General features: G+C 37.6%; 1 protein-coding gene across 1 annotated transcript; it reads right to left on the bottom strand.

Annotated features, from left to right (window-relative positions):
- Positions 1-2732: 2732 nt before the first annotated feature.
- On the bottom strand, positions 2733-19321 carry LOC6031773 (protein shuttle craft). Its single transcript, XM_001842432.2, has 4 exons — positions 19165-19321; positions 12328-14995; positions 3160-3514; positions 2733-3089 (listed from the first exon to the last, which is right to left on the bottom strand). The coding sequence occupies exons 2-4, from the start codon at positions 14853-14855 to the stop codon at positions 2964-2966; spliced, it is 3009 nt and encodes a 1002-aa protein (XP_001842484.2). The 5' UTR covers positions 14856-14995; positions 19165-19321; the 3' UTR covers positions 2733-2963.
- Positions 19322-19378: the final 57 nt, after the last annotated feature.

Raw genomic sequence — 19378 nt, 5'->3', positions numbered from 1 at the left:
GTAGCTATCTTGAAGAGCTCTTGTAGAACTCCTAGAAATAAATGTTACTTGGGAAAGTAATTGTGGATTTTCAAATCGTCTCTTAAAAAAAACAAAAAAAAAATACCGGTTCAACCATTTTTAATTTAAATTTATACAATGTCACCTTAGTTTACGGTGACAGAGCATTGAAACCAGACATGCATTGGCACGCTCTGCACTGACACTTCAAATTAGCACTTACCTCAAGTTCTACGCACACTGCGCATTGCACAGTGCTAGTGCTATTTATTAGCACTCCCTCATAGCACTCCCATAAACTTTTTTTAAAAAATAGGTTGGCACTAGTCTTGCTGGTTAATTTGGGGCATTTTAATGAACTGGGATACTGTTTGTGCCCCTAACGGCTACAAGCGTTGACCCATTCGCTCAAGTACTGAAAATCTAGTAAAAATTTTAGATTCTCATGCAAAATTTAAAGACTTTTCGCGATAATCTAAAAGAAAAAAAATGGCGCTTTTATTACACCAAAATAAAATAAGTTTACCTTGTAGAGAATAGAACCATGGACCTTTCACTTCCAAGTCTTCAACGCAAGCACTGCACTAAACTCTCTGATAAAAATTGATGAAATTATGTGCACGACTTTTCAGTGGTCGATGACAACCAAATCCAGACAAACAAAAGAAAAATGCGTCCTAGTTACCAGTTTCGCTAGAGTGCAAGGGCGAGTGCTATGATTGATAGCGCAGTGCTATTCGCTAAAATAGCACGCGTGCAATCTGCGCGCAGTGCCAATGCATGTCTGATTGAAACAAAATTGACCGATTTTTTTTTTCTAATCTAATCTAATCGAACACAAGCGCAGCCAGTCCGAAGAAAGCATCCGGGAAGAACTTATGGTTAGATTACACTCACTAAAGCGGCCAACCAACTGCGTTGCATTAACCGCAAGAGACAGATTCTATGAACGGAATTCACATTTCATGGAATCATCAGGGGAAGAAGAAGAAGTGGGGACATACCGTACCAACCACTTCGAGTTATTTATAGAATATGGTGTGTGGTGTGTGTAGGGGAATCGTTGGGAGAGGGATTATTGTATTATTTAGTAAATGACCTTGTGACATTATTTCACCACTACGGATTAATTCACTCAAGGGGTGTCAACCCCTCGGTTGGCTAGAGCATCTGATTACCAATCCAAAGGTGTGAGTTCGAATCCCACCTGATTCCATGCGTTTTTTGTTCATATTCAAAGTTCAATTATAGTCGAATAATTTCAAGGAGACCGGTCGGGAATCGAACCCGGAACCTTCCGCTTATGAGGCGAGAGCCGTAGCCATTAAGCCACGGGCCGATCCCAAAATTTACCGATTTTTTTTCTAATTTAAAATTTCTTACAAATAATTATGAAATTTAGCTTGTTATTAAAATTCTTAAGACGAAAATCAGGCTGAGATTAGCAGAGAAGCGAGTCAGACGTGCGTCCCTCACACACCAAAAAAATGTGCTAAAAAGTGCAACAAATGCCTCACTAGCAGGATCGGTAGATTTGAAGAAGCTAAAGAATGCCGAAGCGCTACCTGCAAAGCCAAGCAGTGTTGCGAAAAAAGTTGATTTTGCGGAAAAACCAAGGGGTCTCTCAATTTACCGTGACTTTGACCATTCACGGTCATTTCACGGGATTCACGGTGGAACCACTTTTGACTAAGATTTTTGCAGCGAGTGTCTTGTCGTGTCGTCGATTTAGCCATATCACTTAGAATGTAAATGAAATGTAATAATTGTAAGGAAGTTCAATAAAGACATATTCAATTTAAAAAAAAAATTAAGACGAAAAAATTCATGTATGAATACTAAGGGGTACCAGCAGCTTTAGTAAAACGAAAAGGGTTACCTGGCCAAGAAAAGGATGAGAATCGCTGACTTAAGTGATATTTATTGATTTTTTATTCCGGTTCAAAAAAAAATGATGAAATTTGTGTCCAAACGCATCATATTACTAATTTTTGGTAAATAGTAAGGAAGGCATCAACCACATAGGTGGATTAAGTTATTTTTTTTCTAATATTTTAATTTTGTAGTTTAAGATTGTTAATTTTGAATTTTCGATTATGAATGTTATATGAATAACTTATTTAAAAAAATGTTGTATATTGGGTTAAGATTTTGGATCTAATGTTGGATTCATAAGTTTTATTTTTTTTTTTGATTTTCTATTATTTGAATTTTAAATTAAATGGAAATTGCGATCGAATGATCTCAATCTACTATCGATAAAAATACGACTTAGGGCCAATACGTAGCTCCAAACCAAAGAGGTTAAGAAACAGCTTTACGAACAGTAGAACAAAGGAGAGGGAGCGATTACGTGGTGCTTTTCCCCGCCCTCTCTGGCTTGATTTTACAGCCGCTGCTGTCCATTTAAGATATTCCTAGACTGGTTCCCTACCAGGTGCGTACATTACCTTACCATCGACAAATTTTAAGACATCATTAAGATGAGAAGGAGGCGTGGACATACCGTTAATGCGAATAACTTTGTGACATGTGTTGATCACTATGGGTTAATTCAATCAAAGAATGATGGAATGGAGACAAAAAAATATTATTTTGGCGAAAACATTCTCATGCCAAATTTGGGCCACTTTTGATTTACGGACCCATTCTTTTGTCTTCACGGCTTTTCCTACCGTACAAAACATTAGGGAATTTCTTTTTTTGCGCTCCACAATAAACAAATGCCACTCTAGCGTTGGTGTTTTGACCCGGAATAAACTTTTAGTAGGTCGACGTATAATTCGCCCCGGAAAATTTTGTTTTGTTACAAAGATTGGAAATTAAACTGAAAACACCACGTGCTAGTTACCGAAAACTCAATAATGTAATGGAAAAAATAAAGAAAAGTTGAAGAAAAACGAAAGTAGTGAAATAAACTGGAAAACACAAAGTAGAAGGTAGAGGAAAACACCGGAAAGCTGTCATTTGGCCGCGCTGCTGCTGCTGTTGGCCGTTCTGCCCCAGGCGTTCAGGTTGGGCACAATCACCCGCCGCTGGCCGTTTTCCCGTTGGATGACCTCCAGCAGGCTCATGCTCGGCAGCCACGACTGTTACAAAATAGAAAGAAAGTGTTGAAACAATTTCTATGGTCTGTCACGTAAAAAAAAAACTACAAACCTTGAATCGATCGGCGGTGGCCACCACGTTCCGGTTCGGTTCCGCGTCGTACGCGACGGACTCGATGCCGAACATGCCGCACATTTCGTGCACCACGTGGCGCTTCTCGCGGTTCATCACCGGGAAGGAGAAGGAGCGCGACTTTTGGTGTTTGCTTTCCTTGGCCAGCTTAACCAGCTCGCTCAGCCGGTCGTGGATCATCTTGATCAGGGCCGGGTCCTTTTTGGCGTACGTCCGCAGGAACTCGGAGTAGTTGGGCTGCAGCTTGGACGACAGGTCCGGGTTGCGGATCTGCAGTCCGATGGCGAGCCGGCGGTTGCGCTCCAGCGTGCGGCACTCGTCGTTGCATTCCAGGCTGGAATGGAAACGGGTGGGATAAAGATGAGTATTGCAGGGTGTTGCATTTATTTTTACTGATTTCTTTTAATTAAGAGGAATTTAAATTTTGAGACATTTTTTTTATTTGGTAAATTTCAGTAATCAGAGAGTGCACATAAAAACAGTTCTTATTCATATGTTACCTTAAGTCTCGTCTCGTCCTTTTCTTTTTTTTTTTTTTTGAATGGAAGATCTAAGTATTAAGATCATCCATAAAAAAAATCTTCTGGCTAGCTGAAATGTCCCCATTTTCCTTAAACCCAATTTCGCCCAACAACTGTTTCCCTGACGCGCCACTTGGTCGCTCGAAATAAAAACTTTCAGGGCAAAAGGAAGTTCAAATTAAAAAGTGCATTTTCTACTCTATATTTTTTTTCAAAAACTTAAAGTGCATTTTTTACTCAAATAAGGCCTTTTAGGCCAAAAAGACGATAATCTGGTATCACTCAGTGTCTGGGTCGCTTTATCAACGCGGCCTCAAATCCCATTTTCAAAGTTCCGAATTTTTCTTGGCTTTCCCAGAATGACAAACAGGTCATAAAATAATTATTTTGTGTCGCATTTTTATCATGATTTGTGTGCATTAGTGGGGTTCCTGTGGGGACGCGCAGTCCTGTTTTGTCGTGTTTATTTTCGTCTCTTTTGTGTGCATGGGGTGATTGGTCATTGCAGGGTGGCCACCTCGGGAAAAAACCGGGATTTTTATCAACCGGGAGAAAACCGGGAAAAACTCGGGAATTCGACTGAGAAACCGGGAAAATATTTTTAGTTTATATAAAAATTGACAAAAGCCTCTTTAATGTACTCAATATGTTCTTTTCTCAAATAGAATATTATTCCTGTTATTCTAAATGAAGACTTCGCGAAAACTATGTTTGAATTTGTGTAATAGATTGTGTATAGAATGCTTCTTGGTTATGGATGATTTTTCTTTTGTATCCTATGATATTTTTACATGTACATGTTACCCTGGGAGTACCACGAGCGGTTTCAGGTGGTCCGGAAGACAACCCCGTAATGGCGGACATATGTCCCAAACTAAATATTTAACAGACAAAAAATATCAAATTGATTTGAAGCAACAAACTAACAACCATATTTAGGGTGCAGTGAGTTACGGGTGAATTAAAAAATATTTAAATGATAAACCTATAATTTGCATTTGTTAAGCAATTTTAAGAATTTGAAGTAAAGTGCTCCGTTTTTGAGTTTGTTGTTTTTTTTTCTACGAATATTTGTTTCAAATTTTCAAATTGTGCCAACTACCATATAGGTATTCAAAACATTCGAAATGTTAGTAAAAATATCTTATGTTTGAACGAAGTTGACTTTATAGCTGTCGGCAACCATTGCTGGTACCAACCACTAGCGTTTTCCTTTTATCTACAAGGAGCTTATGTTTTAAAATTTGGATATTCTCAATTCGACCTTTCTTTGCTAAAATATTAGTTTTGCATAAAATTCAAATCAAGATTTTCTTAAATTTAAAGATCAAGATTTTTCTTTCAAAAAGTCACACAAAATACACTCTTTTAAATATTTTTCGTGGCCTGTATCTCAGCAACAAAAGCATGGATCAAAAATGTTCAAAAATTAAAGCAGTTAAGAATTTTCTCAACCATTCTTTTTTTAGAGATAAAATAGAATTATTCTTTATTGAAAACAGCTACAACTTCTGAAAAGTACTATTAAATAGAATGTTTAAATCTAAAAACAAAACAGTTCTTGAAAATCTTTTGAATGTATATTTTGAGCAGTTTAAAAAATCTCTGTTTTAAAAACAATTCGTCCGTCATCAGAAATTTACATTTAAAAAAAATAATATGGGATATGTATGTAGAAATGAAAAAGTCAATGAAAATTTGGTTTACAAAAGGAATATCTCTGAATTTATTGACATTTTAAATAGATAGTTTAAAAGAAATAAAGAAATACATTTTATTTTGAAGCTTTACTAAGAAAACTGTTTTAAAGAAACGACGTTGTTTGGCCTATCCAGTACAAGTAAAAAAAAAATTCAACAATATTTAATTTAGCATTGAAACACATTTTTAACGACGGCATCAATTGAAAATTTTCACATCCATGCAAAAAAATAAATAAAAAATATAAAAAAAGCAATAGTCTCAACATTTGAATACAAAAAGTTTTTAAAATGCATTTTACACTAGTTCAGTTATTTGGCAATCATTAGTCTTCAAAAAATGTAAGATTTGAGGAAAACAAAAATGTCAAAGAAAAAAAAACTTTTTAAGATACTAAAGATCGACCATTTTCAAAAAATCAAGAGACTACCCTAGTAACATTTTTAAACTTACTGGTTTTATCATGGTTCTGACAACCCTCATACGACCTAAATAGGCTTTTATGGCCTACTTAAAACCTAAAATGTTACTAGGGTATTAAATCAACCCAAACATGCTTAAAAATGATTCTAAACGCAAAAGAATGCACTTTAAACAGATTTCAGCTGAATGCACTCAAATTTCCATTTTGATGTTTTTTGAAAAAAATATTTTCAACTTCAACTTTCAAGGGGGGTACAAAAACTTTAAATAAAATTTGTATCAGCCTTATGTGTTGTTGAAAAAATCGCAGAAAGGTCATTTTTTTACGATTTTTAACATTTTGTGTTTTAGGTTTTATAGAACTTTTTTTTCAGTAAAAATTATTTTCGAAAAATTCCAAATTTTATTTTTTTCCCATCAATGTATGTATGAATTTACCAAAGATAATAAATCGATAAAAAAAAATCTCAAGGTATTGATTTTTTTACATTTGTATAGCACTTTTCCTGCACTGCTGCCAAAGTGCATACATTTTTGTTTGGACTAATGAAGCGAAAAGACTTAAAAAAAAGTACTCACATAATATAAGCCAAAAAATAATAATTAATTAACAAGAATTGATAATTCTAGGAAGAATCTATCTTCTTGAATTCACAAAAACTTTTTTCAAAGAAAATTTATGAGCATTTATATAAATGTTGATATCAATGTATTTTTGCAAATCTTTTCTTGTGAATTCCATTTTCTGCTTTCTAATAATAATTCATGTTATTCTAAAAAATAAAAACAATTTTTTTTTATTTTGAGTTTGTAAAATCTATAGAACATGATGATGAAAAATCCCAATCATTAAGGAAATTAGAGGTTTGGATTGGAAACAGATAAAAACGGCTTCGTTTACAACTTACTTTCTTTGTTCTCAAGATATTTGAAAGGAATTCTTTAGAAATTCAAACTTTGAAACAAATTTATGCGTTAAAAAAGTATGTTAATAATAACGTTAGCCTGAAAAACATTGAAATTTGGTTTAAAAATATTCCGGAAAATTTCTTCTGGTATCGGGAGAAAACCGGGAAAAAACCGGGAAATTGAAAATCGAAATCTATTGGCCACCCTGTCATTGTAATTGAACAATGACATCATTAGTGCGCTGGCTACGGGACGCCCAGACTCGTTTTTGCATTTCCATATCTCCCTTTTTCTTTGTATCACTGGTCAGATTCGATTGCGAGTAGCGGGCCCTCGCGATTACTCTGCATCATGTATTATTTTTCATTTTTCAGTCCTTCTTTTATCATCGTTGATCGGAAGGCACGCCGCCGGATTGGTTCGTTTCAGTTATTGTTTCAATTTCTTCACAAACGTTTAAGCGGTGTCCTGTTGTCTTTCAAATTCGTTGAACGTAACAATATATTCCAACATTCTCGTTTGTCGTTCTACTTATTGGTGTACTTGGTTTTAGTAAAATTCAAGGAACACTCCAGATTATCCAGCATCATTCAAACACGACCGCTTATTAGGCTTAAAATGGGTATATTTCCCCTACTTTGTCGAAGACGCAGCCGATTCAGCGGTCTTCATCACTCAAGTATTGGACAAACATTCCCCGTGATCTTATCACTGGTCGTGGCCGGCGCCGTGATTGATCAGTATGATAGGGGCATTTGAAAATTGCGAAATGATTGGCTCCTTCTTTTCATCTGTGGTCCATGGAGCAATTTGGAGCATGGAGGCCCTGGTCAATAACGGAATAGCAACTTACGGGTAGACTCCATTGCTATGCTATGTTTTGCTTTTTCAGAACCACAAACATTAGGCATTTTTTTACCCAAAGAATTACCAGTGAACAAAATGTATCGAATGAGATCAAATCGGTTCAGCCAGTCCGGAGATAATCGTGTGCATATTTTTCGGTGCACGGACACACATCCAAACACACGCACAGACATTTGTTCAGAATTTGATTCTGAGTCGATAGGTATACGTTAAAGTGGGTCTATGAGGTCAAATAAAGAAGTTCATTTTTCGAGTGATTTTATAGCCTTTCCTCATTGAGGTGAGGAAGGCAAAAAATAATAAAAAACAAAATTACCAAGAAAAGTTTTTTGTGTTTGTTAAAGATACTTTTCAGCTTAAAGTACGGTATGCTGATCGGAAGGAACGCGGTCAAGAAATGTTGCGTGTTCTTTTCGTGACCCCCCAAGTAAAGTTGACAGTTCGGTATGAGCGCGATTGACGGTGTGCGCGCTTCAGGTTGTTTCGAGGAAAAAAATAAAAAGATTAAAAATATTCAAAAGTTAAAATTAAATAGATTATTAAATGTTTATTCAAAAACTTTTAACAACAACACAGAAAAAAAGTTGAATTTTGGAATGTTGAAAATTTGGTAGGTTGAATATTACCTCTTTTTTTGAGTAATATTACATAAAAAAATGTGTAAAAATGTGAACCTGATGAATATTCATCAAAAACTGGTGAAAATTCATCATTTTCTGGGGTAAAATTTATCATATATTTTGCCACAAAATCTGTCACTATTTCCTGATGAATATTACCATAATTTTTTTTTTCTGTGAATTATGAACAGAATTAAGAAATCAATAATTGAAAATTTCTTTAAAACAAACAAAAAAATATAAGTCTTAAATTCTAAAACTAGAAAAACTAAAATAAAAAAAATATATGTAGGGGAGTTTGGGGTAAAAAATCACGTTTTCTTCGGATATAAAATGAAAACGGCAATTTAAGTGATAAGGCTTAGTATTAGTAATGGCCTTGGAGTATGGACAAACCAAAAAAGTTGGAATAGGTTAAGTAATTTACGTGCAATATGTAAAAGTTTCAAAAGGCCGGTTGGAACTGCCTTAAATTCTAATATTTGAAGGTTAGGAAATAAGGTTTTGCAGGGGTTATATGGCAAAAAAGTGGACATTTTATGTTTAAGGGGATTGCTTGGACGATGATGCCTGAGATATGTACGTATAAAAATTGTGCATTTTATCCATTTTTATCATCAAAAATTGCAATTTATGATAGAATATGCTATGGCTATGACATGGCTTGTGGGGTAATTTGGACATACCTGAAAGTCTGACTGTCAGGCAACAAAAAAGTAACTTTCATGGTTGGATGAGTTTTTAAAGCGATTTAGATAAATTTAGAGGGATTTAATATCTCAAAACAATCAAAAAGGAATGTGAGCAATGAGAACTTTCACAAAACCCCTATTTTTTAATTTAGATAAATTTATTCCAATATTCGAATTGATAAAAATCTGATTACTGTACATTTGGCGTTCAACAAGACTCTAATGTTAATTGCTTTTTATTAATTTCTTTGACATTTCTAATTTCTATGCCGGTTTACAATAATATTTAAATTTGAAGGGCTACAGAATGTAAAATTTAAAAAAAATGATATTTTCAGGCTAATAAATTCTATATAAAGATTGATTTATATAAACATAAACGATACCTTAATCACTAAAAACTATACTTGTGCCTAATCCGGAATCAATGTTTAAATCATTTCAGTATTAATGATTTGATTATGTATACTACACTGAACTATTTGTTATCTGAATCTTGAATTATAGTTCTATCACAAAATCATTATTCAAACATTTGATGAAATATTGTGAGCAAAACAACACTTTAAAGTATAAAGCAATTACAAAACCAGGTTGAAGGATAAAAAACATGCTCAAAAAATCAACATGTGTCCAAATTACCCCTTAAAAGGTGTTCATATTACCACACAAGGCATGTCCTAATTACCCCATAGGGGTGTTCATATGACCCCCACACAAGAATGTGGGGGTAATTTGGACACCTTTTAATTTTTGCGATAAAAATGGGTTTTTCATCAAAATTTATCGAAATAAATGACATTTTTCCATCAAATATGGTCTCTATTATCCTCTGGTGTCATCCACATTCCTTTAAAATATCCATACAGCCCGTGACAGAGCAATTTCCTTAGGGTGTCCAAATTACCCCACATTCCCCTAATTATGAAATAAGGAAATTAAAAAAATAGGAAATCAGGGAATTATGAAATTTGGAAATTACGATATTAGCAAATTAGTAAAATAAAGAAAATTAGGAAATAAGGAAATTATGAAATAAGGAAACAAGGAAATTAAGAAATTAGGAAATAAGAAAATTTTGAAATTAGGAAACTAGGAAATTAGGAAGTAAGGAAGTTAGGAAATTAAATAAGGAAATTAGGATATTAGGAAGTGAGGAAGTTAGGAAGTAAGAAAATTGGGTAATTAGGATATCATGAGACTAGGAAATTAGGAAGTTAAGAAGTTAGGAAGTTAGGAAATAAGGACGTAAGGAAATTAGGAAGTTAGGAAATCAGGAAATTAGGAAACTAGGAAATTAAGAGTTTAGGAAGTTAGGAAGTTAAGGAAATTAGTTAATTTGGAAATACGGAAATTTGGAAATTAATAAATAAGGCTGGTACAAATTGGGTACAAATGTTTATTTTTTTCCTAAATTCTTAAATTTTTCATTCTAGATTTTTTTAATTTTGGAAGAAAAACAGTTTTTGATTGTTATAATTTCGAGGTTTTCTTAAATTTGTAATTACGAATTTCTGTTTCCGATTTTTAAAACTTTTGAAATTTCGACATGAACATTCGTTCCGAGTTTTAACATTTTTGAGCTATTGAATTTATAAAACCTTAAAAATTAAAATTATTATTATTCATTCCAAATTTCATATTTTTGTTGAAATTTTCTTTATTATTTAAAAAAAAAGTTATTTGAAATTTATGAAATGTTTGATTTTTCATATTTTTGAATTTGTTGTTAGGTTGGATTTCAAAATTTCAGATTATTATTGTATTTTCAGTAAGAACATAGACATTTGTATGATTATTGTCAAGTTTAATTTCACTCTGATTTACTGCATTTTGGTCCCGCAAGTGTGGATCAATCGGACAGCGCAGGGGACTCGTAATGTAGAGTACTGGTGGGTACTAGCAATAAATAGTTGGTGACACGATGGCCGACATCTATAAAGACAACTTCTTTTTTTACTCCATTTCGACCAAAAAACTAAATCTGTCCGTTAAATTTCAATATTCTGCATTTTGAGAATTTTAAATATTATTATATCCATTACAAAATTATTTAAACGTTTGTAGTTATCAGTCGCATTCAAAAAAGAAAATGGCAATTCTTTGATTTTGTTTCATCAAAACATATTGCAAATAAGCACCGCGCGAAGAAACGTAAAACGCAATCTTTCCGTTTCTGTTACTTTTCAGCTGCGTACCGCTTAAGAAAAATCTTTTCGTGACCCTTTCCTTGACCGTTTCTTGGGCGTTTTTTTTTATATGGAGTTTTGCGTTCCTTCCGATCAGCATACCAGGCTTAATTAAATAGCTGACTTCCCCGTGTTACTTTTTATCAACTTCATTTTTATAAATCGGATTATTTCTTCAGATAGCGAAGATAATCCAAATCTGGCATATAAACTCTGACTCCTAAACAAGCTTTAAAACAAAATTTATAAAAAAAATATCGTCTCATAAAATGTATGAGCAAACATGAGCAGGAGCAAACGTGAGCCAGCTCGCGTAGCGATCCTCCTCAGGAATGAGCGAAAAATGGTCACTCATGAGCGAACGAGTGCTCAAAATCGCAACACTGGTCTCAGAACTCAGAACTGTGAAACGTTTACCTTTTTTGTAAGCAAATCATGTCATGAGAAATCAACGATTAACATAGTTAAACAATACGTTTGAGCCTTGAGCTTGTGCTAAAAAATCTGCAAATTTACTTGCTTCGAAGGAATATTCTTTTAAAAAATAAACTCAATGGAAAAATAAGCACAAAAAAAACTGGGTGTAGGTGACAACTAACGTACAGCAGGCTTGGCCGAATGGTTACGCTGTCCGCGAGTTTTTAAGGGGATGAGTATGGGTTCGATTCCCATCTGCTCCAACCTTCTATCGGGTGGGGCCGTTTAGTCATTCCAGGCGTGGGAGTCACCTCTCTGCTATAAATACAAACAACACACCAAACGAAACCTGCTCCGGTAGAGTCGCTGGTGGCGGTTGAATTTTCGCAATCTAAAGGTCGTCAGTTCGAACCCTGGGGTGGAAAGATCCTTGGAATAGAAAGAGGTATGGGTGCTCTCCATATTCAAGCCTTTGGACTCCTAGGTTCGAGCAGAAACTTTCAATAGAGACCACAAAAGGGTCGTTAAAGTAAATGGTTTGTTTCTTTTTTCAAAAATTGGAAAATAATACAAAATTATTCAAGAGTAAAGAAATGTTTGTTAAACAAGAATTTTCAACTTTCCCCGGCTTTTTGACAACAAATCATAAAATCCCGACTTTATGCAGATTTTGCAAATTCCGGATTTTTCTGTCTTGAGTGACCCATCATTGAGTTTCTAGTACCTATCGATAAACTAAACTAAAATGAACTACGTAATTCAACGCCATTCCGGTTATATCGCGGCATTTGTGTTATCAGTTACTCACGTCTTGTTACTCTTCGGCTTTCCTGTGCCCAGGATGTCGCTCAGCTCGACGGATCCACCGCGTTGCATTTCCTGCATCGACGAGGCCAGCTGGGCGGACGTGATGCGGCGGTACTCCTTGCTAAAGTCGTGACACGTGCGCATCTGCTTCCGGTTGCCACACTCGCACGTCACCTCGACCATCTCCCGGCAGGGCAGATCCGGCGGGCACTCGCCCTCGTGGCACGGCGCCTTGCACTGGTGGGCGCAGGTCGTGCGCGTTTTGGTGCAACTCTGGCGACACACTTCCGGCTCGGCGGCGTTCGATTGGCATCCGTTTTCGTGGCACGGTTTGATGCACGTGTGGCGGCCACACGGAAGTTGTTTGGCGCAGGCGAGTCCACAGCTGAAGGAGCTTTGGTAGCAGGGGATGGTTTTGCGCTGTTCGTGTTTGCCATAGCAGTGCTGGGTAGTGAGGACGACACAGGGCGGACAGTTGGGTTCGGAGTGACAGTTGTGGAGGACTGGGTGGGAACAGGGGTGCTGGCGGGAGCAGGGTTTGTTGCAGGGAGGTTTGCTCGTTCCGCAAGGCACCGGCGGGAAGATGACGGCTGCACCGCACTCGCAGGTTAGTTCGTCGAATGAAACCCGGTGGCAGGTGCTGCACGAGCCGCGGTGGCACGGTTTGTCGCAGCGATGTCGGCCGCAGGTGAGGGCTTGCGAGCAGGTCTTGGTGCAGATGTGATCGTAATCGATGCAGCATTCCTGGTTACATTTGTGCTTGGCGCAGCTTCTCATCCGCGTGCAGCGTTTCTTGCAGCGAGCGTCGTCGGCTCGAGTTTGCAGCTGTTTGCACTTGATTTGCTGGTCCATGTGGCCGCAGCGACACTTGACCATCGTGGTCTTGTTGCAGGGTGGGCATTCATCCAGATGGCATTTGGCGGAGCACACGTGATGAGCGCCGGGACTTCCGCAAGGAAGCTGTTTGCCGCAGACGGCTTTGCAGATCGGAATCGGATCCAGACAGCTTTTGCGTTCGCCCTTGACGATGGCCTGTTTGCCGCAGGGACAGGACGTGACCAGGGTTGGCGAGAGGACGCATTCTCCGCAGGGACCTGCGTGACATACCTTGGTACAGGCGTGGTTGTTACAGCTGAGCTGGGCATCGCAAACCGCCTCGCAGCAGAACCGGGTGTTGTCCAGATTGGACACCGTGCAGGTGACCTGCTTCTTCTGCTTGCCACAGTGACACTCGTGTTCCAGCGTTTCCCCACACTCCGCACAGTCACCCACGTGGCACTTTTGCTGGCACGTGTGAATTCCGCAGTTGAGCGGTTTCGCGCAGATCGCTTCGCACGCTATGTCGTCCTTTTGGCTGCACTGCAGTGGCTTCGTCGTACGACCACACCCACAACTACGTTGAACCATCGCCTGACACGGTGGACACGGTCCCGGATGGCAAAGCAACGTGCACGGATGTTCGCACAGATCTTCCCGGCCGCACAGTTCCCCGCACGAGTGGGCCACGTCACTGCGGTTGTACTGCGGGTTCTTCTGCTTGCCACAGAAGCAGTAATAATCCCGCGGGATCTTCTTCGACACGTTCTGGCAGGCCGGACAGCGCCAACCGTCGTCCGACTGGGAAGAATTGGCCCACTTGGTGGTGCAGTTCAGGTGAAGAATGTGATAGCAGTTGAGGCAGGACCAAACCGACTGCGTCGGACGGACGAGCTCGCAGCACACGAGACACTCGACCCGGCACGAGTCCAGCTCACGGATCAGCTTCTCGCGCTGCGAACACTTGGAGATGATGTTGGCCTCCAGCTTTTCCTGTCGTGCACGCTGCCGCTGATAACCATTTGGTCGACGTTCCTTTCGTTCCGGCGCCGACGACACAGGTTCCACCTGTCTCTGGTGCTCCTCACCTCCATTCCCCATCGGACCCTGTTCCCTCTCATTCTTCGGGCCCCTTCCCCCACCACCATTCCGGAATCTTCCTCCTCCGGCGTTTCCCTTCCATCTCCCACCACCGTTACTCTGCTGCTGCTGCTGCTGCTGATGTTGCTGCTGTTGGTGGTGGTTTCGCTGCTGCCGTTGCGGCCTATCCTGCTCGTAGAACCCACCTCCATCATCCGTTCGGTCATCCCGGGAATCGTTAAAGTTCCGCCCGCGGCGGTTCTTGCCATAATCGTCAGCGCCGCCGCCACCACGGTTATTCCTCCGTCCTCCGTTGTTCCACCGCGGTCCTCCTTCGTTGTACTGCCTGCGCACTCCTCCGTTGTTACCGTTCCCACCCCGGCCACCACCACCTCCATTCTCTTGGGGTTGACCCCTCGGCTGGCCAGGTTCGTTCTGCCACCGTGGTACGAACTCGGCCGCGGTCGGCTTCAAGCTGGACGACTCCACGTGGGACGATGAACCTGCTCCGCCCTGTTGCTGCTGAGGCTGGATGGAAGTGCGGTTGTTGAACTGCGAGATGAACTGCTCGAAGCTCTGGTGATTTTGCTGGCGTCCACTGCCCGACGAGGAACCTTCGCCGGCGTTGGCCATGATGCTGCGGGAACCGCTGGCGTTCGGCGTTTTAGGGAGCGCCGCGAGCGCGCGCGCCCTGCTGGTGTTGGTGTTCAACCCCGCAAGGGGGATCAACGGGGCACGGTTGTGCGCAGATTCCGGCCGGGCGGTGTTGGTCCCTGAAAGAAGGGGGAAGGGAAATGACGGGGTGAGATTGATGTTTGCATTGAAGTTGGAGTTTTTCATAATGTAAAAAAAATCAAAAATTTGCGGCGTAAGGTCGAAAGAGCAATGTCGTACTGCCCTTTCAAATATTGTTCCAGCATTCAGGATTTTTAAAATTTTAAAAATTTAAAATCAGAAAACTAAAATTGAAACTCAGAAATTTAAAAACTAACAATTTAAAAAAAAATAAAAATTTCTAGCTTTCAAAATTTTAAAATAAATTTAAAAAAAATGTGAAATTTTTCCCTAAAAGAGCACTCAGCTAGCAAAATCTAAACGCAGAAATATGTACTCTCCCTGCAAAGGCTTATGAATTGATCTCAGTTGAAAGGTTCTCCAAATCTCTGAATTGCAAATGTAACATCCTGGAACAGAACTGCTAAATTCTAATAAAAACAAAAATTGAATTGAATTGAATTTGTGAAATTCTGAAATTTTACAATTTTGAACTTCTTTACTCCTTTAAAAAAAAAACTTTAAAAACCTAAAATTCAAAACCTCTCAAAAAAGTTTTTGTCTCCCACCTTTCAAAATTTGCCCGAAAAATCATGGGGGCAAAACAATTTTCAAAAAACTTCAAAATTTCAATGTGTGTTTGGAATTATTTTTAGCATGAATTAAAAACTTCTAGATTTTTTTTAAAATTTTCGATGTTTATAATCGCAAAAAGTTTTTTTTCGCAAATTTTTTTGTTTTTGTCAAATCTTAACTAGTGTAAAATGCATTTTGAAACACTTTTTTCTATGCAAGAAACGAACTGACACTTTTTACATGGCGCTCACGCACACTATCAAAACAAACGTGTGATATTGTGCGTGAACTCCCTGTAAAAGGGGTGTCAAACTAAAAAGTGACCCCGTTCGTTTGACAATAGTTGTACGAACTTCGCTTAGTTTTGTTTTAAATCCATAGATTTTTTAATTTTTAATTATTTTTAATTCATGTTTTTTTAGATTTTCGAACGATTGAGTTTTTGTATATTTAAATTTCTTTGTTTTCTATTTTTCAACATCGTAATTTTGAACTTTAAAATTTAGAAATTGTAGGTTTTAGTTTTTGAATTTTAGATTTTATAAATTTCTGATTTTTTAAATATTATTTCTTTTAATTTATTTTTTTTGACAAAAAAATACTTCATTTTGTGAAAAAAACAACAAATTTGTCCTTTCATTTACGGTTTTCTGAGACAATTCTGGATCTTCAATACCGTATAGACTCGATTATCCGAAATTTTGATTATCCGAAGATTGGTTCGAGTCATGAACAAAAAAAAAAAAAACGTTTTCATTTTTTTTTTTTTCTTAAGGATGTATTAGTCTATGAGAAACAAACAAACAAACTCGCACTTTTTGACAGTTTGCCTTGTTTGTAGAAACACAAAAAAATGTGAATTTGTTGGCAATGCTCCTTCGTTACTTTCACCATTCACCATTTTAGTCAAATTTGAATAGTTGATTGCCTTTCAAATTACAAAATGCAATATTTCTCTGCTACCTTTTTGCCTACCTCTGCTACCTTTTTGGAATCTACCGCCGTAACAACACAAGCTAGCTAGTTTTTGACAGATGAGCGAAATCTACGAAATTTTTGAATTTTAATTTTTGTATTTTTTAATCCGGCTGAAACTTTTTTGGTGCCTTCGGTATGCCCAAAGAAGCCATTTTGCATCATTAGTTTGTCCACATAATTTTTCATACAAATTTGGCAGCTAGCCGTACAAAAATGATGTATGAAAATTCACAAATCTGTATCTTTTGAAGGAATTTTTTGATCGATTTGGTGTCTTCGGTAAAGTTGTAGGTATGGATATGGACAACACTGAAAAAAATGATACACGTAAAAAAAATTGGTGATTTTTTATTTAACTTTTTGTCACTAAAACTTGATTTGCCAAAAAACACTGTTTTCATTTTTTTTATTTATTGGTGTGTTCTAGAGGACATCAAATGCCAACTTTTCAAAAATTTCCAGGCTGTGCAAAAAATCTTTGAGCGAGTTATGAATTTTTGAATCAATACAGATTTTTTTAAGAAAATCGAAAAATTGGTCGCAAAAATTTTTCAACTTCATTTTTCGATGCAAAATCAAATTTGCAATCAAAAAGTACTTTAATGAAATTTTGATAAAGTGCACCGTTTTCAAGTTAAATCCATTTTTAGGTGACTTTTTTGAAAATAGTCGCAGATTTCATTTTTTTTTAAATTAGTGCACATGTTTGCCCACCTTTAAAAAAAATATTTTTGAAAAGCTGAGAAAATTTTCTATATTTTGAATTTTTAAACTTTGTTGATACGATCCTTCGTTGCTGAGATATTGCCATGCAAAGGTTTAAAAAGCAGGAAAATTGATGTTGTCCCACCGAAACAACACACCATTTTCTAACGTCGATATCTCAGCAACTAATGGTCCGATTTTCAATGTTAAACTATGAAGCATTTGTGAAATTTTTTTCAAAAAAAAAAATGTTTTCAAGATTTTTAAACCAAGACTAACATTTTAAAAGGGCGTAATATTGAATGTTTGGCCTTTGGCATGCTGGAACAGCAAACTCGCGGGTAAACACAATTAATTATGGCGAAAAAATCCGAAAAAACGATAGAGCACTGAGCACTTCTTTACTTCCTGCTCTGGTGCGTACACGGAGGTGCAAAGTACTTTTTGATTGCAAATTTGATTTTACATCGAAAAATGAAGTTGAAAAATTTTTGCGACCAATTTTTCGATTTTTTTGAAAAAATCAGTATTGATTCAAAAATTCATAACTCGCTCAAAGATTTTTGCACAACCTCGAAATTTCTGAAAAGTTGCAATTGATGTCCTCTAAAACATATATAAAAAAATAGTGTTTTTTTGCAAATCAAGTTTCAAAGACAAAAAGTTATATAAAAAATCACCAAAAAATGTTTTACTGTGTATCATTTTTTTCCAGTGTACTCCATATCCATACCTACAACTTTGCCGAAGACACCAAATCGATCAAAAAATTCCTTCAAAAGATACAGCTTTTTGAATTTTCTTACATCGTTTTTGTATGGCCAGCTGCCAAATTTCTATGGAAAATTATATGGACAAACTAATGATGAAAAATGGCTTCTTTGGGCATACCGAAGGCACCAAAAAAGTTTCAGTCGGATTAAAAAAATACAAAAAAAAATCGAATGACCGAAATCTGAGAGAACTGCTCAGATGTGAGTCGTTCCAATTAGCGAATTCGAATTAACGAATCCGCTCTGTACATAACATTGAAAAGGACTTAGTGAATCTCGTTACAAGTTATTTTTTTGAGTTTTTCAGATCATTTTCTCACATACATTGTTTGTGATTTTACTAAAGGAGGTATTAGACTTCCGCAAACAAACCTGCACATTTTGACAGTTTGTCTGCGCTGTTTGTTCGCCAACATTTGATTGCAGAAACGTCAGCTTGCATACATTTTGTTTTGGTTGCTAGTTTGCCGCAAACAAGTTTGCGAGTTTGGCAAACTGTCAAACGCGAAAAGGTGGCTCATTCTGTCTAGAGAGCCTGAGAGCTCCAGGCTCTCTAATTCTGTTTCTATCAGGAGTTTTGGGCTAAGCTTTTAGATTCTTAGTATCTTGAGGTTAATTAAAATAAACTGAAGATCTTATGTTATAAAATGCGAATGGTGGATTAAGTATCGTCTTTTTTAAATAATAAATTAGAAATAATAGGTAATGGCTATTTTAATTACAAAAAGATATAATTTAAAAAAAAATATCAGGGAATATTGAATCCATAGAAATATAAAAACGAAAGATTTTAGAGGATGTTCCGGAAATTGCCCCACGAAAAACCCTTCAAGGTTCGTTGCCATGTCTGACAACCGCTCAAGATTAGATAAGTCTCAACGGCTGCTTGCTGGCTGTATCAGACAGAGTTCGTGTAATTGCATTGTCCGCACAATTGAAGCCCATACCCTACTCTGCCTGCCCGCAACGGCGTGGCGTTCCGCCACCTTGCGAAATAATTCAGTCGCCACTTTAGAAAAAAGTAGGTGAAAGTGTCTGGGCGACACGAAAGGTGGTGAAATTTCCCCCTTCAATTATCACGCTCCCACAGCGAGCAAACGCCGTAATTTTACCCTTCCCGGGTTCGTGACACTCACCTGAGCTGGAAAAGCGGAAGAAAAACGCCGGGAAAACGAGGAAACGAACGAAAAAAAGTCGGGAAAACTACGGCTGGTGAAAAGTTGTACGATGTTGCACGAACTGGATGGACACCATCAAAGTCGCCATCATGACACGATTGACAGCTGCCCGAGCGAACCGGTTCGCAGGGTAGGGCTGTGCCAACGGAACTTTTGTTGCACGCGTTCCCGG

Source organism: Culex quinquefasciatus, chromosome 2, assembly GCF_015732765.1.
Source record: "Culex quinquefasciatus strain JHB chromosome 2, VPISU_Cqui_1.0_pri_paternal, whole genome shotgun sequence".
Classification (NCBI taxonomy): domain Eukaryota; kingdom Metazoa; phylum Arthropoda; class Insecta; order Diptera; family Culicidae; genus Culex; species Culex quinquefasciatus.
Note: the sequence above shows the minus strand (reverse complement) of the source record. Positions and strands in the feature narration are given on the sequence as shown.

Bases quoted from the DNA above. Each gene is read 5' to 3' on its own strand.
- LOC6031773 (XM_001842432.2), bottom strand. From the start codon at position 14,855: ATGGCCAACGCCGGCGAAGGTTCCTCGTCGGGCAGTGGACGCCAGCAA. The intron at 3,515-12,327 runs GTGAGTAACTGA...TTTCCATTCCAG, and splicing joins AAGCCGAAGAGTAACAAGAC to CCTGGAATGCAACGACGAGT. The intron at 3,090-3,159 runs GTTTGTAGTTTT...ATTTTGTAACAG, and splicing joins CCACCGCCGATCGATTCAAG to TCGTGGCTGCCGAGCATGAG.